The sequence below is a fragment of the Haliotis rubra genome, unplaced genomic scaffold (assembly GCF_003918875.1).
Source record: "Haliotis rubra isolate DU_JTF1 unplaced genomic scaffold, ASM391887v1 Scf39, whole genome shotgun sequence".
Taxonomy (NCBI): Eukaryota; Metazoa; Mollusca; class Gastropoda; order Lepetellida; family Haliotidae; genus Haliotis; species Haliotis rubra.
Window position 1 is genome coordinate 4,228 of NW_025767068.1, and position 24,167 is coordinate 28,394.

At 42.4% G+C, this 24,167-nt stretch overlaps 2 protein-coding genes across 2 annotated transcripts; both read left to right on the forward strand.

Annotated features, from left to right (window-relative positions):
- The first annotated feature begins 240 nt into the window (after nt 1–240).
- LOC124286739 (xanthine dehydrogenase/oxidase-like) lies at nt 241–9,213 on the forward strand. The gene is made up of 9 exons (XM_046723163.1): nt 241–377; nt 849–1,010; nt 2,064–2,192; nt 2,553–2,683; nt 5,263–5,403; nt 6,490–6,613; nt 7,367–7,463; nt 7,806–7,916; nt 8,341–9,213. Exons 1-9 carry the CDS (start codon nt 300–302, stop codon nt 8,406–8,408), a joined length of 1,041 nt encoding a protein of 346 aa, XP_046579119.1. The 5' UTR covers nt 241–299; the 3' UTR covers nt 8,409–9,213.
- Nucleotides 9,214–18,993: 9,780 nt separating this feature from the next.
- On the forward strand, nt 18,994–21,418 carry LOC124286742 (ras-related protein Rap-2c-like). Its single transcript, XM_046723165.1, has 2 exons — nt 18,994–19,365; nt 21,125–21,418. Exons 1-2 carry the CDS (start codon nt 18,994–18,996, stop codon nt 21,416–21,418), a joined length of 666 nt encoding a protein of 221 aa, XP_046579121.1.
- Nucleotides 21,419–24,167: the final 2,749 nt, after the last annotated feature.

Genomic DNA, 24,167 nt, shown 5'->3' on the forward strand with positions numbered 1-24,167 from the left:
CCGTTTCTGCGAAGGAAAATTCCAAACAGACGTTTCTTTTGCTGCTTAGTATAGTTACACAAAGATTACCAATGTACCATCATCATATATGTGCTAATTACCAGCTCACAAATTCACAAATACATCATTCCTGTTGTGTTTCCATAAACGCATGATTTGTACATGCTGTCGCTTCGACACAATTTCTAATAATAGAAATAAGAAAAGAATTAGAAATAAGGTGAGAGCATTTCCAGGTATTTACTGGTTCTGTCTGTTCCCAGATTGACATACTTGGCCACGAACTAAAGGACTGCACGATGGGTAAGTTGTGGCAACAGCTGAGACAGGCGTCCGAGTTCGACAAACGACGGGGAGAGGTCGACACCTTCAACAAGGTATGTCACAGTGTGCACTTCATGGTTCCTTGCAGTAAGATACCAAGATATTCACACACGCACGCACACACACACACACACACACACACAAACACACACACACAAGCTTGTACGTCTAATCAAATGTCTAAACTCCATGTGTATATTACTATAGGGACGACACAAGGTGATAGTAAAATGGTCTGTAGGCATAAAGGAAGTACTTATTGACACAACGCACCTGGTTCGACTTGGAATTTACGTCACAAGACAAATTATGATCTGTAACTGTAATACCAGAAGATCTGAAGATAAAGGTGAAACGAGTCGTGCCAATAAGCATCTATTTTCTTATTACACTCACACACAGGCTTGGGGCGGTCAGGCTAGCTGATATGATTAATGTATGTCATCGTATCCCACTTGCGTGGACTGATGGCCATTATGTCGACTCTAGATTGTCTAGTCCACACAGGTTCTTGTGGTCTTCAGGGAAACCTCTGGAAGAAACGAGGCATCACCATGACACCAGCCAAATACGGATTCTTCTACATGGGTGCCGGCGTGTCTGTAGACGTTGCCATATACAGCAGAGATGGCACTGTCACCGTCTCCCAAGGGGGCGTGGAGATGGGACAGGGACTCTACACAAAGGTAACAATATAATCTCACATCCAGTCACGCCACGTCCAATCACGTGACCTTAAGCACACATTCACACAGTCTTCGAATGACATTAAGAAGTGAGACATTGGTAAAATCCTCCCGACCCCATCAAAACAAAGTCTGACAACATCCAATGTACATTGTAATGTACATCTGTCAACAAACTCGATCAGAAAATCGCTATTTCCGAACACACAGCAAGAGCAATTATCATATTGTCATGTCGGAATCTTCCAGCATCCTTTCCCAACAACAACTGGCGTGGATGGAAGAGGCCATAGACATGATTAGATTCCAGCCAGCCATGAACCGTGGCTGAGGAACGTTATCTGCCCTTGGGACTTATTGATGTAATTATCTCTGTCCCCATCGAAATCCGACATGTGTAGGTGATGGTGCTGGGTTTGGTTCTGGGTTTGTTATCTCGGATGGCGGCACTGATAGTTTTGTAGTCTGTCTCACAGCCCCTGAACCCTGAACCCAGTATCTGCTCGTATACGCGTGAGTGAGAATACAGTGTGAATGCGTATCGTTTTTTAACTATTACATTGTCATTTGTGTCATATGTATTTCCTTCAGATGCAGATGGCAGTGTGATAAAAAAATTAGGTCTTGCACATAGTAGTTTGACGTGTTCGTGACTAACAGGGGACTAACAGGCCCGGTTGGTCCGGCTCGGTGGCCTGGTAGCCTGGTGGCCTGGTGGCCTGGTGGCCTGTTGGCCTGGTGGCTCAGTGGCCTGATAGCCTGGTGGCCTGGTCGCCTGGTCGCCTGAGAAATGCATGCCATCCACTCACAGCTGCGTAGCTCGATGCATGTTATGTCAGTTTTTGGATTAGTCCCGAAACGTATATTTCCAGACCGGTGTGAGATAGCTGGGATAGTGTTCAATGCAGTGTTATACAAAACAGGCATGCTATAAAGCATTACTCTTCTGAGTGCATGTAAACTTGTAAGGCGAATTGTAATGCCAGATATCACATCATCTATGAGAATATGATATATATGTCCTGCATTAACCCGACGTTGTTGTTGTTGCAGGTGCTGCAGGCGGTGGCAAGCACCCTGGGTATACCCCTCAACATGGTGCGAATGCGACATGTCAACTCCCACTTGGCCGCCAACAACACCGTCACAGGTGGGAGTGTTTCCAGCGAGCACGCCGTCCAGGTAAGTCTCACACAACCAATTCTGGTTTGGTTAAGACTGCAGATTCCAGATCACAATAGAAACTGGATTGTCATTAACCTTTAGATAAAGGTTTAGATATGTGCTTTTATAAAGGGAATAGTAGGCCTACCTGATGTTTAGTATACCATTTGTATGCCACTGTCAAATCAGAGTTCGTTTTTGATTCAGTTCAGTTTATTGCCCGACGTCCCCGTAGACAGCACACATTGTTTCAACATACTGAAGATGCACCGTCAAAACAAAGTCTAAACTTTTTTAATCTATTTAAAAGCTATTATCTATTTATAATACGCCATAGAGAAACATGGAATGGGTTGACGAGTCATGTATACCTTTCAGTCCGCCATAACCTGTTGTGAGACACTGAATGAAAGGTTGCAGCCATTCCGGACCAAGCATCCCGACTACGACTGGAAAAACATCATCGGCGTGGCCAGCCTCGCCAACGTTGATCTCACTGCGAAGCACAAGTACGTCGGCAATATATACCTAGGACGATGTAAACCCTTTAACACATGCTGACATGTAAACAACCCTCTAACACATGCTGACATATAAACATCCCCTCTAACACATGCTGACATATAAACATCCCCTCTAACACATGCTGACATATAAACATCCCCTCTAACACATGCTGACATATAAACAACCCCTCTAACACATGCTGACATATAAACATCCCCTCTAACACATGCTGACATGTAAACATCCCCCTCTAACACATGCTGACATGTAAACATCTAAACATGACATGTAAACAACCCTCTAACACATGCTGACATGTAAACATCCCCTCTAACACTGCTGACATGTAAACAACACATGCTGACATGTAAACAATCCCTCTAACACATGCTGACATGTAAAACCCCTCTAACACATGCTCTAACACATGCTGACACATAAACAACCCTCTAACACATGCTGACATGTAAACAACCCCTCTAACACATGCTGACATGTAAACAACCCCCTCTAACACATGCTGACATACCCTCTAAACATGCTGACATGTAAACATCCCTCTAACACATGCTGACATGTAAACAACCCCTCTAACACATGCTGACATATAAACATCCCTCTAACACATGCATGACATGTAAACAACCCCTCTAACACATGCTGACATGTAAACATCCCCCTCTAACACATGCTGACATGTAAACAACCCCTCTAACACATGCTGACATGTAAACAACCCTCTAACACATGCTGACATGTAAACAACCCTCTAACACATGCTGACATGTAAACAACCCCTCTAACACATGCTGACATGTAAACAACCCTCTAACACATGCTGACATGTAAACAACCCCTCTAACACATGCTGACATGTAAACAACCCCTCTAACACATGCTGACATGTAAACAACCCCCTCTAACACATGCTGACATGTAAACAACCCTCTAACACATGCTGACATGTAAACAACCCTCTAACACATGCTGACATGTAAACATCCCCCTCTAACACATGCTGACATATAAACATCCCCCTCTAACACATGCTGACATGTAAACATCCCCTCTAACACATGCTGACATGTAAACAACCCCTCTAACACATGCTGACATGTAAACAACCCCTCTAACACATGCTGACATGTAAACAACCCCTCTAACACATGCTGACATGTAAACAACCCCTCTAACACATGCTGACATGTAAACAACCCCTCTAACACATGCTGACATGTAAACATCCCCTCTAACACATGCTGACATGTAAACACCCCTCTAACACATGCTGACATATAAACATCCCCTCTAACACATGCTGACATGTAAACATCCCCTCTAACACATGCTGACATGTAAACAACCCCTCTAACACATGCTGACATGTAAACAACCCCTCTAACACATGCTGACATGTAAACAACCCCTCTAACACATGCTGACATGTAAACAACCCCTCTAACACATGCTGACATGTAAACAACCCCCTCTAACACATGCTGACATGTAAACAACCCCTCTAACACATGCTGACATGTAAACAACCCTCTAACACATGCTGACATGTAAACAACCCCTCTAACACATGCTGACATGTAAACAACCCTGTAAACAACCCCTCTAACACATGCTGACATGTAAACAGCCCCCTCTAACACATGCTGACATGTAAAAACCCTCTAACACCTCTAACACATGCTGACATGTAAACAACCCTCTAACACATGCTGACATGTAAACAACCCCTCTAACACATGCTGACATGTAAACAACCCCCTCTAACACATAACACTGACATATAAACATCCCTCTAACACATGCTGACAATGCTGACATGTAAACAACCCCTCTAACACATGCTGACATGTAAACATGCTGGTATGTAAACCCCTCTAACACATGCTGACATGTAAACAACCCCTCTGAACACATAACACATGCTGACATGTAAACAACCCCTCTCTAACACATGCTGACATGTAAACAACCCCTCTAACACATGCTGATAAACATCCCCTGTAAACATGCTGACATGTAAACAACCCTCTAACACATGCTGACATGTAAACAACCCTCTAACACATGCTGACATGTAAACAACCCTCTAACACATGCTGACATGTAAACAACCCCTCTAACACATGCTGACATGTAAACAACCCCCTCTAACACATGCTGACATGTAAACAACCCCCTCTAACACATGCTGACATGTAAACAACCCCTCTAACACATGCTGACATGTAAACAACCCCTCTAACACATGCTGACATGTAAACAACCCTCTAACACATGCTGACATGTAAACAACCCTCTAAACACATGCTGACATGTAAACATCCCCTCTAACACATGCTGACATGTAAACAACCCCTCTAACACATGCTGACATGTAAACAACCCCTCTAACACATCGTGACATGTAAACATCCCCTCTAACACATGCTGACATGTCAACAACCCCTCTAACACCCAGTAAAATAATGAACTACAGTACTGTCACTGACTTTGATATGATTGTCCAACAGTGTCAACGTACATGAAAATACGATTGTGCTAACCCCACCAGCTCCTTCTCCAGGTTTGTCCCCAAGAAACATGACGGTCCTGGAATGTTCCACTACTTCTCCTACTCGGCGGCAGTCACGGAAGTGGAGCTGGATGTTCTCACCGGGCAGAGTCAGATACGGAGAGTTGATATCCTGTTTGACTGCGGGGAAAGGTGCGTTACAGTGAAAGCAGTATCATTGTTGCCAGCTTCAAGCGGATATCATCAGTGACCGTGGCAAGTTGAAAACGGGAGATAAAATGGGCGTGGCGTGAGTGGGGCGTGGGCGTGGGCGTTGGTGGATGTTTGGATAGGGCATGGATGTGGCGTGGGTTTGGTGGGGCATGGTTCGGGGCGTTTCGTGGGTGTGGTGGGGCGTGGATGAGGGCGTGGGTGTGGGTGGCTGTGTGTGGGGATGGACAAGGGCGTTGGCAGGGGCGTGTCTGTGAAGTGCAAGGGTATGGTTGTGGCATTAGATTGTGGTGGGAATATGGCAGAATTATTACTATTATTATATGATACTTATATAGCGCACATATCCAGGCAACTAGTGCTTGCTCAAGGCGCTAATATTTTTTTCCCTCGATCATTGGATGTCAATCTCAATGGCACATCGTATTATCAATCTCAACTCCCTGGGGAGTATACAACTCTTGCAGCCACTAGGCGCACCGAGTTATTGTGGCTTTCTCATCCTAACGAGGTACCCATTCACAGCTGGGTGGACTGGGACACATAGTCACAGTACTTTGTCCAAGTTCACTGCACGTTGCTGTACCCGCAACTAGGTGTTTGCACGTATTCATGTGGCCACCATCTGGTCATATACCAACGGATTCGTGGGTTCTTTTAAGTGCACAGGGTTGTGTACTGTACACTAGGGGTTGTGACAACACTGAAAGAGTGTGCACACAAAGTTGACTCCAAGGTTTTTACACCCGGTCACAGGTGGGCTCGATCCCGACACCTCAACCTCGCTGGATCACTAGCCAGGCGCCTTAGCCAGCTCACTCAGCTCGCCCACCGCACCCCTTCAGAATGGGGTAGATACTCTTGTATACTGTTTAAGGAAGGACATGTGAAATTTGGTTTGTCAGTGCAGTGTATCCCATAAGCAAAGCAATTACAGGAAATCCTGACTCTACTTCAGATAGAAATATCCAGTGGCCTGTGAAACTCCTGCATGCATCATTTCAAAGTGTATTCATTCAGTAGAACTGTATGACTTTGTACAGAGTTCAGTGTTTTGTTATATTTCAGTCTGAACCCAACCATTGACATTGGTCAGATAGAAGGTGCATACCTGATGGGTGTAGGGGGGTTCATGTTTGAGGAAGTGAAGCACGACTCGAAGACAGGGGGCGTGCTGAACGATGGCACCTGGGTAAGTAGGCCAAAATAATCTCCTGTCGCTCTACAACACTTACTTTCAAATACGACGTGGCAATTACGAAATGTGTTGAATTATATCTTCACTCAGAAAACCAAAAGCGAACGCCGTTCAGGCTTGAGAGGTTGAGAGCTGAGAAATTAAGGCATATCCACGAGAGGCGTATGTTCCTTCTGACACGACCAGTTCTTTATCAAGTATTGTTCTATATGACATGACTGGTAGTTATTTAGGATGAGATGTACGGATTCATACAGTTAGCACGGTTTAATGGATTCCCACCTCACTGAAACCAAACATGATACAGAGTCAGCCCTCAGAAGTTTGTTATAATATCAATATCAGGTCTGTATATGTGCGTTTCAGGAAGGGTCTGGGATTCATGGATAGTATGTTTGCAATGACAGTGTAAATCAACAGTTCGACATCAGTTATCGCAAAACAATACCCTGCTAAAATTATTGTCCAAACATGAACACAGGAATACTGCAGTACGACATTGTTTGTATTTTTCATTAACACAGCAGAGTCAACGTAAGCATGCCAAGACAGCCAAAGGCCACAGAGTTGAGTTGAGTTGGGTTTGACGCCGCTTGTTGCAATATTCCAGCAATATCACGGCGGGGGCATCAGAAATGAAATGCCATAGAATCTTGCAATATATGAAAATAAGAAAACGGCATCTTTATAAGCATACCGCTCGAAATAACAATACTTCTTCACTTTTATGTTCTTATTTTTCGTTAGGAATACAAACCTCCTCTGGCTAAAGATGTCCCTATAGACTGGAGGATCAAGCTGTTGGCGGATGCTCGTAACCCGCTCGGAATCAGAGGGTCAAAAGGTGAGACAGACCAAGAGAAGTGCTGGGCAGGGACAAGCGGCTTACAAACTGCCATAAGTTAAGGGAAATGACAGGCGGTCTTAATCGAACCATATGCTCTAGTCTCGGGCTCGATTCCTAGAATCGACTTCCTGACGATCCTGTGATTTGTTAGAATCAGCAACGCTCAGTTCATGAATGCGTTAAGCTTGTGCGACCTACGTGTTCCTTGGTAGTTCACTGAATTCTACCCGACATGATGGATACCAAGCCATTCGCCATGTTTGTTTCATGCTGGTATGACGTAGCTGAACCACTTCTGGGTGTAAGTGAAGAGTCACGCAGTACTGTTTCCTTTCACAGCGTCTGGTGAGCCCCCCATCGTACTGTCATCCGGGGTGTTCTATTCTCTCAAACAGGCCATGGAGGCAGCCCACCTCGACAATACCGGTTCCTCTGAATTCCAGCCATCAGGTAAATCCATATGTCGCTCTATAATCACATTCAAATGGATGAAACATCGACTGGAATATTCATTCAATGAAACAACAGCATTCTTCCCAACGTATCACTCAATAACTATGAATACACAATACCTGTTTGCAAGTACATATGATATAGTTGGGATTTGGGATTAAAACTTAGTAAAAACATACTCAAATACTTTTTGTGGTTGAGTCCCATCGGGGATTTGAGCCCACACTCTTAAAGTGAGGCACCTAATGGCCAGCACACAAACCTGATCCACATCAGCCCCCTGTATTATGTAAGAAGAACACTGAATTTCCATGTTTGAAAGATTCGCTCCACAATTAGGTTCAAATAGGAGGAGCACGCCTTAAATAGAAACATGATTTGGACAATTTGCTTTGCATTTAATGCATTCCAACTGTTTCAGTGGCGCCGTTGACCGTGGAGAGACTGCGCCTGGGCTGCGGCTTCAACATGGCCAAGATGACGCTGTAGATGAAGGAGGAGTCAACGATCGGAAACTACCCTCAGAATAGCACAGCTGGATTGGGCCAACATACTTAACCTTGTTTAACAGATTGTCCGAGTTGGACATTAACTGTATTCCGTAGCGTAAAGAACGTCTCACAGACAGACGCGTAGTAGATCTTTCCCGGAACAAATTTTAACACGACATACCTTAACAACTGCATATTCGGTAACAAATACTATTGAACGTACTAAAGATAGAAAAACAACAACAACCAAATATGATTGTGTAAAGTGAAAGGACAATAACACAGCACCGAGAGCACCGCGAACGTATCCAGTGCCTACTTATGTATACTTAGTGTTAGAGTAGTCAGGGTACATTGATAAAGAAACGAAATCATCTCATGTCCAATGCGTATTGAGTAATGCGCACATGCACAGGCTGTTTAAAAGTGTCTACTGGAATAAAATATCTTAAGGCTTTTGATGGATGATGTAGCAAAGGCTATAAACTATTCATTTGTGTATAGACTGTCCAACTGTTGGCATTGACTGCATGGTCCGGTGTCCATCGTGTAACCATGACCTTTCAAAATGCTCATAAGTTGTATAGATTCAAACTACCAAAGTTATTAAGTTTGATGACATAATTTGGAGATGATCCCAGGACATGTTTGGAGAGCATTGGTTGATGATGATAACCCTGAATCCCATACTTTTAAAATTAGTAGCAATATATTCAATGATGTTTGCTGGTAACTTTGTTTTTGGTGATAGATTCATTGTTTGTTAACATTACTAAATAGAAATAAAACATGTATATATCAAACAGCTGGTGTTTCTTGTTCGATACGTCGATACTCATCAACGTATATCAACAGTGCACAACTGGTTCAAAATCAGAATAGGGCGAGTCCCTGTGTATACTGAGTACCTGTGGCCTTCAAACACTTATGTTGACAGTTTAGTAATACTGAGTTGCCAGATGATGTAACAGCACTTCACAATGACCATGAAGAGAAGATCAGTTAAAAGTGACGTTGAGGAAAGTTCTGACGACAGTTCTTCCGATAGTGATTTTGTTCCGTTGGACTCTTCCGATTCTGAATCTGCAGAAAACTGATGATGATCATCCATTGGTCGAACCACAAGTTTATCTTGGAAAAAATGAAGGAAGATGGTCGAACACAAGTCCTGGATCTAGTCGTTCTCCTCAACGAACTATCATCCATGGTCGAACACAAGTCCTGGATCTAGTCGTTCTCCCCAACGAACTATCATCCATGGTCGAACACAAGTCCTGGATCTAGTCGTTCTCCCCAACGAACTATCATCCATGGTCGAACACAAGTCCTGGATCTAGACGTTCTCCCCAACGAACTATCATCCATGGTCGAACACAAGTCCTGGATCTAGTCGTTCTCCCCAACGAACTATCATCCATGGTCGAACACAAGTCCTGGATCTAGTCGTTCTCCTCAACGAACTATCATCCATGGTCGAACACAAGTCCTGGATCTAGTCGTTCTCCTCAACGAACTATCATCCATGGTCGAACACAAGTCCTGGATCTAGTCGTTCTCCTCAACGAACTATCATCCATGGTCGAACACAAGTCCTGGATCTAGTCGTTCTCCCCAACGAACTATCATCCATGGTCGAACACAAGTCCTGGATCTAGTCGTTCTCCCCAACGAACTATCATCCATGGTCGAACACAAGTCCTGGATCTAGTCGTTCTCCCAACGAACTATCATCCATGGTCGAACACAAGTCCTGGATCTAGTCGTTCTCCCCAACGAACTATCATCCATGGTCGAACACAAGTCCTGGATCTAAGAACACAAGTCCTGGATCTAGTCGTTCTCCCCAACGAACTATCATCCATGGTCGAACACAAGTCCTGGATCTAGTCGTTCTCCCAACGAACTATCATCCATGGTCGAACACAAGTCCTGGATCTAGTCGTTCTCCCCAACGAACTATCATCCATGGTCGAACACAAGTCCTGGATCTAGAACAACGAACTATCATCCATGGTCGAACACAAGTCCTGGATCTAGAGTCGTTCTCCCCAACGAACTATCATCCATGGTCGAACACAAGTCCTGGATCTAGTCGTTCTCCCCAACGAACTATCATCCATGGTCGAACACAAGTCCTGGATCTAGACGTTCTCCCCAACGAACTATCATCCATGGTCGAACACAAGTCCTGGATCTAGTCGTTCTCCCCAACGAACTATCATCCATGGTCGAACACAAGTCCTGGATCTAGTCGTTCTCCCCAACGAACTATCATCCATGGTCGAACACAAGTCCTGGATCTAGTCGTTCTCCCCAACGAACTATCATCCATGGTCGAACACAAGTCCTGGATCTAGTCGTTCTCCCCAACGAACTATCATCCATGGTCGAACTGGATGAAGTCCTGGATCATCCATGGTCGAACACAAGTCCTGGATCTAGTCGTTCTCCCAACGAACTATCATCCATGGTCGAACACAAGTCCTGGATCTAGTCGTTCTCCCCAACGAACTATATCATCCATGGAACTATCATCCGAACACAAGTCCTGGATCTAGACGTTCTCCCCAACGAACTATCATCCATGGTCGAACACAAGTCCTGGATCCTGGATCATAGTCGTTCTCCTGGATCTAACGAACTATCATCCATGGTCGAACACAAGTCCTGGATCTAGTCGTTCTCCCCAACGAACTATCATCCATGGTCGAACACAAGTCCTGGATCTAGTCGTTCTCCCCAACGAACTATCATCCATGGTCGAACACAAGTCCTGGATCTAGTCGTTCTCCCCAACGAACTATCATCCATGGTCGAACACAAGTCCTGGATCTAGTCGTTCTCCCCAACGAACTATCATCCATGGTCGAACACAAGTCCTGGATCTAGTCGTTCTCCCCAACGAACTATCATCCATGGTCGAACACAAGTCCTGGATCTAGTCGTTCTCCTCAACGAACTATCATCCATGGTCGAACACAAGTCCTGGATCTAGTCGTTCTCCCCAACGAACTATCATCCATGGTCGAACACAAGTCCTGGATCTAGTCGTTCTCCCCAACGAACTATCATCATCCATGGTCGTTCTCCCAACGAACTATCAAGTCCTGGATCTAGTCGTTCTCCCAACGAACTATCATCCATGGTCGAACACAAGTCCTGGATCTAGTCGTTCTCCCCAACGAACTATCATCCATGGTCGAACACAAGTCCTGGATCTAGTCGTTCTCCCCAACGAACTATCATCCATGGTCGAACACAAGTCCTGGATCTAGTCGTTCTCCCCAACGAACTATCATCCATGGTCGAACACAAGTCCTGGATCTAGTCGTTCTCCCAACGAACTATCATCCATGGTCGAACACAAGTCCTGGATCTAGTCGTTCTCCCCAACGAACTATCATCCATGGTCGAACACAAGTCCTGGATCTAGACGTTCTCCCAACGAACTATCATCCATGGTCGAACACAAGTCCTGGATCTAGTCGTTCTCCCCAACGAACTATCATCCATGGTCGAACACAAGTCCTGGATCTAGACGTTCTCCCCAACGAACTATCATCCATGGTCGAACACAAGTCCTGGATCTAGTCGTTCTCCAGATTCGCAAAAGTCAAACTGCCACCGATCAGAGATTTCTGGGATGAGTTTGAAAATGCTCTGAGGAAACATTTTATTCCGGGTGAAAACCTTACTGTAGACGAGCATCTTGTACAGTTCCGTGGTCAATGTTTGTTCATCCAGTACACGCCAGCAAAACCAGACAAGTACATTGCTTCACCACAAAAATATAGATCAAACGGTGGCCACTGGTGATGTTTCTGAACATGTTCGATCTGGTTGACATAGCTTCACACACAACATGGGGATTGAAGTTTCCAGAGATATGGATTATGAGTCGGATGTTCCTGCAAACTGTTGCACACAATACACACACATTCACCCTACACAGTACATAAACATCCTCCAAACACGACACACATGTATCCACCAGACACACTACATATGCATCCACCACACACACACTACACATACAACCACCACACAAACAATACACATACATCCACTACACACACACTACACATGCATCCACCACACACTACTCATATATCCACCACACACACAATACACAAACATCCACCACACACAATACACATACATCCACCACACACACTACACATACATCCACCACACACAATGCACATACATTAAACACACACAATACACATGCATCCATCACACACACACTACACATACATCCACGACACACACAATACACGTACATCCACCACACACTATACATACAACCACCATACACACACTACACATACATCCACCACACACACAATACACATACATCCACCACACACACAATACACATACATCAATCACACAAACAATACACATACATCCACCACACACACGCTACACATACATCCACCACACAATACACATACGTCCACCACACACGGTACACATACATCCACCACACACTACACATACATCCACCACACCCTACACATACATCCACCACACCCACTACACATACATCCACCGCACACACACTACACCAGGCGGTGGGGTAGCCTAGTTGGTAAAGCGTTGTCTAGTCACGGCAAAGATCCGGGTTCGATTCTCCACATGAGTACAATATGTGAAGCCCATTTCTGGTGTCCCCCCGCCGTGATGTTGCTGGAACATTGCTAAAAGAGGCGTAAATCCAAACTCACTCAGTCACTCAAACACTACACATACATTCACCACACACACACTACAAATACATCCACCACACAAACACTACACATACATCCACCACACAATACACATACATCTACCACACACTACATACCACACAATACACATACATCCAACACACACAATACGTATACACTTATATACGTAAAGACTTGAACTACCACTGTAGTGGTAACACAATGATAGCAAAGATCATGGTGAGGTGAACATTCAGTTTAATGATTTAAATGTCAATGACAATATGTATTTATAATTTATCATTCTTGTTGGTGAATTGGGAGAGAGAGAGTTTATTTCGCATAATGGCCTCATGGCCCAGAGTACAAAAAATACATGTTTGCATACAATACATATACATAAATATAATGCATCAATATATAGCAGTCAGACAGATAGGTTTTTCTGTTCAGATAGATTGCTAGACTTTTAATAAAATTCATATTGTTTGTTTATAACAAGTGCTTCAACTTAAATACAGATGGATTTATATGATTATACCCGGGAATAAGCTGCATCCTACTTGTATGATAGTAAGGACATACTAATAGAAAGTGGTATTCATCCTCTACGACATCTAAATGACACTTGCTACATATTGCTATAGTATCGTCTACATTGTCTTTATTGGAACGCAACTGTTGGACACCCAATTTGTGCGATAAGCAACGAAATTTACATAAAATGCGCCTCAAGTCTCTATTAGTGTACAACGCAGTTATGTACTCTTCTGTTTCCAAAACTGACTTGTACGATGAATAAACTTTCAGGAAGGAAATACTACCAATATCACTGCTCCAAGTTTGGAGACAGATATCCCTGCAGCGTTGCTTAAACGGTGCCATAAACACTTCTACGCCGCCAAATTCTTGTGTAATCCACACAAACATGAACGAACATGAGAGACCCAGTTGACATTTCCATTTTCATCAAAGACTTTTAGCATTTCATAACAAGCCCGAGGATACCTATGGCTACTCATTCTCACTAGTCTACATCAGTACCTGATACAACGATTAAAATAATTAACAGACATTTGATATCTGCCCAACTCCCCTAAAACAGCTTTTGTAGACACAAATTTTCCTAACCCTAAATACTTCTTGAAGAAGCCCTGAAGCTTTTCAGTATCTGCTCTATATATATGTCCCCAAATTTCGGCGCCAGAGAGCAAAATAGGTGCTATTTTCGTGTTAAATATGTTTTTAGCCATTTCATGAGGTGCGCCATACTTTATCAACATCTGTTTGACAGGAAAGCTCGCTTTCATTGCGGTTAACGACAGGGTTTCACAAGCTTTAGACCATACTAGCCTTGAGGAAAATACGACAACCAAATACTTATAGTAGCTAACAACGTTAATTTCAACTTGTAGTTCTAAGATAACCACCATTTCTAAAGACAATGATTTGAGACTTATCTCAATTCACCTCCAAACCCCATTTCAAACAGAATTTATGTAGGAAATCTAAGTTTCGTTTCAGCCCTACGACAGAATCATCTACCAGAGTGATATCATCGGCAAAGAGCAGCAGTAATATGTTGTCCAGTTCCGATTGGACAAATATAACCCTTATACCACTATTTTGCTTTTCCTCTACTAACTCATTTATAAGAAAATATAAACAATACCGGACTTAACATACACACTCTGACGCCATGTGAAGTTGTGAATATATCCGACCTGTCACTACCAATTCGGACGCAGGCTTTGGCCTTATTATAGTTGTCTCTTAAAAGCCTAAAGATCTTACCATGAACACCTTTACTTAACAGTACATACAATAGCTTATCTCTATATACGAAAGTCAAAAGCCGTACAAAAATCAATAAATAAGGCATAACACCTATGACCAGGTTTCCTTAGATACTTTTGAACAAGCGACTGTAGAATAAAAATATTATCAAATGTTGAATAGTTATTTCTAAAACCTGCCTGTGACTCGTGTAGAGTTTTGTTCAGGTCAAGCCAAACTCGAATACGTGAATCTAGAATACTAGTGAATATTTTACCCATTACACTTAATAAGGAAATTCCCCTGTAGTTGTTTGGGTTTTGCCTATCGCCCTTCTTATACAAAGGCACAATGACTCCAACATTCCAACTCTCTGGAAAAATCCCACTATCTAGCACTGCATTAAATAACATTTCTAAATATAGGACAATCATTGGAAGAAACTTAAAAAACACCATCCATGCCAGGAGCCTTTCCATTGCCTTCTATTACCTTCATAATTTCATCCTGATTAATATGATCTGATCACTTGTTGTTGAAATATCATATTGAAAAATCATTACATGTCATTAGCTTAAGCAGCCCACTAGACGTCTGACACAAACAAGACTACTCAGTCTTTGTCCTTGATAAGTTCTGGTCTGAGGTTACACAGGGCTGCACACATCTTGACTATCTTTTATAAACCTATCTCCGTTTTGTCTGTAGTAGAGTAGCTTCCTTCCAGAATCAGGAAGACCTCTGCTGTGACTTTGCAGAGTTTCGAAACCTAATATCAGGTTAAATTTCAACCATTTCATAACTTTAGTTACGATTGATACAACATTGTCTTGCTATCACTGATCGTAAAATATCACATTATTGAAAACTTCCAGTATATAGTGGCGATAACTGGTTTCGACCCCGCAACCCTTCGCTCTCTAGCTTGGCGGTTTTATGAATCATGTGTTCCTCACAAAACGGGTACTGCGGCAGCGCACGTGCAGGACACGGAATGCGCGTGCGAGGAAAGGTGTTGGCTGCCAGTCGCATCCCAGTTGACACCGGCTATTCCATCATTTGCGGGCTGTTCCATCAATGTTGTTCTGCTCAGTACAGGTACACAAACATTGTCACAAATTGATCATAATACATATTTGTGTTTTACGTTCAGGACGGTTCATAAGTCGGATATAACACGACTCCGAGGTTTTGGTAGCAAATGTAAACCCTTGGAGTCGGGATTTTCCCTCCTCCGCGGGGTTACCTTTGCTACCAAGACCTCGGAGTCGTGTTTTATCCTTTACATCCAAGTTTTGAACAGAATTCAGTGGTAGAACCTGACTCAATATTCTGTAAGACTTCAACCTGCCAATTGCTCTTTCTACATGCATTCTTACAGATGCAATTAAAGTATTCATTATAGTCCATTGCTTATTATAAAGCCGCTATCTGCCATTACCTCATCACCAGGTAACAAGTAGTTTAGGAAACCCGAGTTCTTGGTGATATACACATCTCGTGCACGACCGCCATAGCATCTTGAAACATACATAATATACCCATTGGGAGCAATCTTATATATGTACTGTGGGTTTGAGCTCTAACCTTCAATGAAAATGGACGTTGCAAGAAAATGTCTGAACAATCAATAATGCAGGTGGTGTGTGCATAGGTACTGGGGAAAAGTCTCAAAGCCTTCATACTGGCTTGGATGGGTTGAAACAAGGCTGCCTCTGTGAAATAATTGGTAAACTCTATGAGATACGAGGGGTTGCCAATCACTACAATAGACGTGTCGGTTTGAGGTCTTGACTTGTTTTAACATATGTAGAAAAGACTAATAATAATACTTTATTACCCCGAAGGAACATGTTTTACATGTAACAGACAGAGCTATACAATGAACACACATGATACACAAACACAACAATATACACAGTGAACATATTGAAATCTGTTCAATTGGCATTTAGAAGTTGGCGACTAATAAGAAAGTAATATTCTTTATGGATAACAACTTCTTTTATTATATATGATTCAGGTGGTGTGTGCATAGGTTATATGTTATGCATGTATGCATACCTGTACGTGTTAACTTCAAATGTATACGGTTATATGTGTGTACATACTGTAAGTTTACAATGTTTTTATTGGTTTTAAATAGTCTCTTATAACCTAACGGATGGTTTCTGTACTTTTAAACTCTCCCAAAAAGCTTGCATTATATGACAATGTACAGAAAGTGAGACTCAAATAGACACTTATCTCTCTCTTAAAGGATATTGGCATTGCAGACCGAATAACATCTCTTGGGAGCCAAACAATGCAATTCTTTAGTTTTCTGGCTAAAATTGAGATACAAACTCCAAACATTTAACTTGCCTGGAAATTGTCTGAAAATTGAAAATCTTTTCCCGAGATCATGAAACCGAAGTCCAAGCCTAAGTCTCATAAGTTTGAGTAGTGTTTGATTTGGGAGTAGCATCAGATGTAAGATAAGTTATTAATGACAGAAACACTTGGAGAGTAAGACCAGTGTAAAACACAGAATCAGTGTCAGCCTTAATACTGTCTGCAGAAAAGGCAGGAAAATTAACCTGAAAAGAGACATTCTTTGTTTTGGTCGTGTAGTGCTTGGTTGCATAATGGTGATCTACTGACATGTTTAAATCAACCTGTACTCCTACAGTTCTGTTTTGAACTTTTTCATAGGTCTGTGAAGACAAAAACAAGAGTTAATCGTTGTGTCATCGTTAAATATACAGAGATTATTTTGTTATTTGACTGTTCAATATTAAAAGACGGGGGTATATACAAGCTGCACAATGTCAGCGCAATGTGCTTAGTCAGACGAACAGCAACAGTTTGAAGATTCGTATTTAGAGTGACAGGGCTATGCATGACGCTCTGATGAACACAAATAGTAGCTCCTCCAGCTGCTCGATCCCCCGGAGGAGAAAAAGAGTGATAATCGTTGTACTGTCTCAAAGGAAAGGTATCAGTATTTTTAGATATGTCTCTGGAGACATAATGCTGATGGCTAAAAGTCCTGAATCAGCAATTGTACCTCACTGAAATTAATTTTCCAGTCCTCTACAATTCCACTGCAGTAAATGTGACAACTGAGTCATGGTGGCTGAGTTGGCGATCTTTCACGTGAATGTGAGGAGGAACTATTCTTCCAGCCGTCCTGTGAGGACAGAGTAATCGCCATTTCCAGAGGTTCAAATGAGTTCTGTAACGGAACCTCTGGAGGTGAAGGGATAGTAGTCGTGTCTTTTCTATTAAGTTTTTTCCTTTCTTTTTTGTTGAGTGACTAACAGCTGGCTGTTTGGTAGACGCTTGTGACTGTATCTCAGGATGATTCATCAATGACCCATGTCATGTCAGTTTGACAAGACACAGATGATTTTGCCACAGATATTGCAGCAGAGTAAGATATTGTAGTCGCTGGAGTTGCTGACTGAGTTTGAAACAGATGTTTTGCCTCTTGATAGGAAAATATTTTTCTGCCATTTTATGAAAGCTAATGAAAACCCCGATAATGAATGTCCACTTTTGTTGTTTTAATAATATATCAATGTTGGTGCTTGTTGCGTATTAATTAGGCCCTTCTTTTCATTATCATGTTTTTCTATATTTCTCACGTTTGTCGGTTACTCGCTATATTCGTTATCACCTCTTTATATACTGAGAGAAACAAATGAAGGATGACAGGAAACTTCAAGCGTTCGAATTCCTTTATTATTTTCCAGTTTTCATCACCACAGCGCTATTCAAAGCTGGTGATAAAAACTGGAAAATATTAAAGGAAGAGTTGAATTGTCCTGCGATCCTTTATTTGTTTCGCTTAGTTTATGGATGAATCGATTGGTAATGCTTTTACCAGTGAGACAGATACTGCCGGGTGGCCCCGTGGTTTGAGCGTACACTGGTCGCGAATACCTTTCCTGGGCGTACCATGATCATTAAACAGTTGAAGAATGTGAACATTTCACACCTCTCCTACCGAGTGGCTATATAGCGTGACAAACTTCATATTGCCATGGTAACTTCACATCTACGTCGCTCTCATAAAACATAAATCAGTTCGTCTTTTCATGGATTTCAAAGATGGCATCAGCATCGGCAGAATCTCCTAACAAGGACCAAAGTAACAACATGACTTTCAACTTAATAGTCATGGGGGCCACTTCCGTGGGAAAAACGTCTCTGATAAATCAGTTTGTCCAGGGTAAGAATAAAAGCCCTTCAACGGAAAACACAAAAGACTTCTACAGCTGCAAAATTACAGACGGAGATTTGAATGTGTGTGTAGATATTTTGGACACGCATGGAGACTTAGAGTTTCCTCAAATGATGAAGCTGGCCATACAAACGGGGGACGCCTTTGTGCTGGTGTATGCCGTGGATGACAAGACGTCCTTTCAAAGGGTCTGCTGCATCAGGGACATGGTGCTTAAGTGGAAGAGCAAAGAGAAGAAGGTAAACAGATATATTACAATTAGGTGATAACCTTGTTCAATTTAGACTTTACGAACGGAGATAAATATTACATTTACTAGGTTATGGTAGCTAAATGCAATCATGTTAATCTACATCAACAGCGGACCTGCTACATGACGTGGGTTTCATCCGTGAGCTTGACTCATTCCCATGTTGCTTTAGAAGCTCATAATGTTGTCCACAACACAGGTGTCAAAACATGTTATACCGTAGTTCGTCTTGAAACATACAATACATTCTTTTTGTCGGTCTTCTCTTTTGTTTATGTCTAAAATGTAGTGTTACACTTACCTATTTCCATGAGCGAAAATACGCCATTTTGCACCCTCAAGTAAGTTACTACTGTGTTCACGTTGAATTTTCGAAAGAAATGCTTCACGTGAATTACTTCTCTGGTAGCAATGTGGTAATCAGCAAAATCGTGATCGAACTGAAGATTCGATACCGCTGAAGGACCAACGTCACAGGGGCAGTGGGGTAGCCTAATGGTTAAAAACTCGGGTTCGATACCCCACATGGGAACAATGTGTGAAGCCCATTTCTGGTGTCTCCAGCCGTGATATTGCTAAAAGCGGCGTAAAATCACTCACTCAAACGTGACAATATACAATAATTGAATAATTAGGCACTTATGCACCTTTTAACAAAACTGAATGTGTATGAAAACTATGTCCAATGTGGCACTGCTGACTACACAAGTTTATCATGGCGAGAAATACCAGGAGAGGTGTGACCTCCAATCAATAGCGTGATGGCATGCAGCTTATTCGAAATTTTGGCTTAAAATCTTTTGGGCTAATGACCGCTCACATACTTGCTAATGGAGGATCGGATATCAGAATATGGGAAGTTTGTGCTTGCAGTGCACTTTTGGCGAAGCAAATATGAATGAATCTGCATTTGAATGATCTCGGGTGTATATCTGCCGTAAAAATCGATCTTCCACAGGATAGTCTTAAGGACAAAGTGCCATTGTGAGAAACAGCAGCAACTGATACCTTTTCACTATCTTTTGATAATCAGAACCGCCATATAGCATTCAGTGATATATTGTATTGCCAGTATTATTCGTCTTAAACAAAGACAGGTTCATTTATCTCCAGGTAGAGGCTGTCAATTTGGGTGGTTCTAAATGCCCCAAGACAAATCCAAGTCCCTGAGAATGATTTACCAGCTGAACCCGCACATGAAACAACCATAATCGTGTTATGACATTGTCATACACCTGTGAATATTTAGCAGTCTTCCTTTATCTCTACACCATTAAGCTCTTAGTACCACCTTTAAGATATCCAACACTTTCAAACATCTGAGCTATAAGACTTTCAATATGAGATAAAAAATTGTTTTTAGCAAAGGTAATTTCCCCAAACTTGGCTTCTGTTACTACTTAAATTGGAGTATTATTCAAAGTAAATACTGGATCTGTATGTGAGTGAGTGAGTGAGTTTAGTTTTACTCCTGGATCTGTATGTAGTTTACCTTGTTTCAAAAATGAATACAGCTGGTATGGAAAACGTAAAAGGGTTTAAAGTCGTCTACCCCGGCTTCATTAATCGATTGTGTGAAAGCCATTGTAAGTTTGTCAACCTACTGGAAATAACTAACTTGATGAAAACCAGCATGGCTGTCCTCGGGCATTCCTCTTACTCCTTTTCTCACTTTAAACCCAACTCATTCCCTCAGGCAGATATACCCATTAGAATGGTATCTTAAATTATGTTGCTTGTTGTTTTAGAACACCATAATCGTCGTCGTTTGTAACAAGATGGATCTTGATGTCCCCAACCGTAGTCCTCCGAAGGAAGTCGCGGAAACTGTGGTGGAGAGGGACTGGGGTCAAAGCCACATGGAAATCACCACCAGGGACAAAGACGCCGTCGACAAGGTTTTCAAAGAAGTGATCCAACGACACATATGGGCATGTGGCGGCAGTGCTGCGTCAGGACAACGGAAAATGACCTCTCCTGTTGAAATGATCCACAAACTACGAAGGAGGCTTACACTAAGAAGGCTAAAGCCATCTTCTTAACCGACAGGGCTTGCAGTTTGTTGTCGGCAGTGATGTATTCTGGGTACTGACCCTATTCATGTAGACTGATGATCAGGCTAATGATCCTATTAATGCATACGGTGATACGTTCAGGGTAGTGATCCTATACACCCAGACGGTGATACATTCAGGGTATTGACCCTATTAATGCATACGGTGATGTATTCAGGGTATTGATTCTATTAATGCATACGGTGACGCATTCAGGGTATTGACCTTATTAATGCATACGGTGATACATTCAGGGTATTGACCCTATTAATGCATACGGTGATGCATTCAGGGTATTGATCCTATACACCCAGACGGTGATACATTCAGGGTATTGATCCTATACACCCAGACGGTGATACATTCAGGGTATTGACCCTATCAAGGTAGACGGTGATACATTCAGAGTATTGACATTATTAATGCATACGGTGATGCTTTCAGGGTATTGATCCTATACACCCAGACGGTGATACATTCAGGGTATTGACCCTATCAAGGTAGGCGGTGATGCATTCAGGGTATTGACCCTATTAATGCATACGGTGATACATTCAGGGTATTTATGCTTTACACCCAAACGGTGATACATTCAGGGCATTGGCCCTATTAATGCATACGGTGATGCATTCAGGGTATTGACCCTATCAAGGTAGACGGTGATACATTCATGGTATTGACCCTATTAATGCATACGGTGATGCATTCAGGGTATTGATCCTATTAACCCATACGGTGATGCATTCAGGGTATTGACCCTATTAATGCAGACGGTGATGCATTCAGGGTATTGACCCTATTAATGCATACGGTGATACATTCAGGGTATTGATCCTATACACCCAGACGGTGATACATTCAGGGTATTGACCCCATTAATGCATACGGTGATGCATTCAGGGTATTGACCCTATTAGTAGACGGTGATGCATTCATGGTATTGACCCTATTAATGCATACGGTGATGCATTCAGGGTATTGATCCTATACACCCAGACGGTGATACATTCAGGGTATTGACCCTATCAAGGTAGACGGTGATGCATTCAGGGTATTGACCCTATTAATGCATACGGTGATACATTCAGGGTATTGATCCTATACATCCAGACGGTGATGCATTCAGGGTATTGGCCCTATTAATGCATACGGTGATGCATTCAGGGTATTGACCCTATCAATGTAGACGGTGATGCATTCAGGGTATTGACCCTATTAATGCATACGGTGATGCATTCAGGGTATTGACCCTATTAATGTAGACGGTGATGCATTCAGGGTATTGACCCTATCAAGGCAGACGGTGATGCATTCAGGGTATTGACCCTATTAATGCATACGGTGATACATTCAGGGTATTGATCCTATACATCCAGACGGTGATGCATTCAGGGTATTGATCCTATTAATGCATACGGTGATGCATTCAAGGTATTGACCCTATCCTATCAGGGATTGACCTATTAATGCATACGGTGATGCATTCAGGTATTGACCCTATTAATGCATACGGTGATGCATTCAGGGTATTGACCCTATTAATGCAGACGGTGATGCATTCAGGTATTGTATTGTAGACCATGACCATATCAAGGCAGACGGTGATGCATTCAGGGTATTGACCCTATTAATGCATACGGTGATGCATTCAGGGTATTGGCCATATTAATGAATACGGTGATGAATTCAGGGTATTGACCCTATTAATGCATACGGTGATACATTCAGGGTATTGATCCTATACATCTAGACGGTGATGCATTCAGGGTATTGGCCCTATTAATGCATACGGTGATACATTCAGGGTATTGATCCTATACATCCAGACGGTGATGCATTCAGGGTATTGATCCTATTAATGCATACGGTGATGCATTCAGGGTATTGACCCTATCAAGGTAGACGGTGATACATTCAGGGTATTGAACGTATTAATGCATAGAGTGATGCATTCAGGGTATTGATCCTATACACCCAGACGGTGATACATTCAGGGTATTGACCCTATCAATGTAGACGGTGATGCATTCAGGGTATTGACCCTATCAATGCAGACGGTGATGCATTCAGGGTATTGGCCCTATTTAAGCATACGGTGATACATTCAGGGTATTGACCTATTAATGCATACGGTGATACATTCATGGTATTGATCCTATACACGCAACCCTATTAAACGGTGATACATTCAGGGCATTGGCCCTATTAATGCATTCAGTGATACATTCAGGATATTGACCCTATTAATGCATACGGTGATGCATTCAGGGTATTGACCTCATTAATGCATACGGTGACATTCAGGATATTGATCCTATTAATGCATACGGTGATACATTCAGGGTATTGGCCCTATTAATGCATACGGTGATGCATTCAGGGTATTGGCCCTATCAAGGTAGACAGTGATACATTCAGGGTATTGACCCTATTAATGCATACGGTGATGCATTCAAGGTATTGATCCTATACACGTAGATGGTGATACATTCAGGGCATTGACCCTATCAAGGTAGACGGTGATGCATTCAGGGTATTGACCCTATTAATGCATACGGTGATACATTCAGGGTATTGATCCTATACATCCAGACGGTGATGCATTCAGGGTATTGATCCTATTAATGCATACGGTGATGCATTCAGGGTATTGACCCTATCAATGCAGACGGTGATGCATTCAGGGTATTGACCCTATTAATGCATACGGTGATGCATTCAGGGTATTGACCCTATT

What these genes read in the sequence shown, in the direction of transcription:
- LOC124286739 (XM_046723163.1), top strand. Translation starts at nt 300, where the DNA reads ATGGGTAAGTTGTGGCAACAGCTGAGACAGGCGTCCGAGTTCGACAAA. An exon ending in GACAGGGACTCTACACAAAG is followed by an intron (nt 1,011 to 2,063) that starts GTAACAATATAA and finishes TTGTTGTTGCAG; the next exon opens with GTGCTGCAGGCGGTGGCAAG. An exon ending in GATCTCACTGCGAAGCACAA is followed by an intron (nt 2,684 to 5,262) that starts GTACGTCGGCAA and finishes CTCCTTCTCCAG; the next exon opens with GTTTGTCCCCAAGAAACATG.
- LOC124286742 (XM_046723165.1), top strand. Translation starts at nt 18,994, where the DNA reads ATGGCATCAGCATCGGCAGAATCTCCTAACAAGGACCAAAGTAACAAC. An exon ending in GGAAGAGCAAAGAGAAGAAG is followed by an intron (nt 19,366 to 21,124) that starts GTAAACAGATAT and finishes TTGTTGTTTTAG; the next exon opens with AACACCATAATCGTCGTCGT.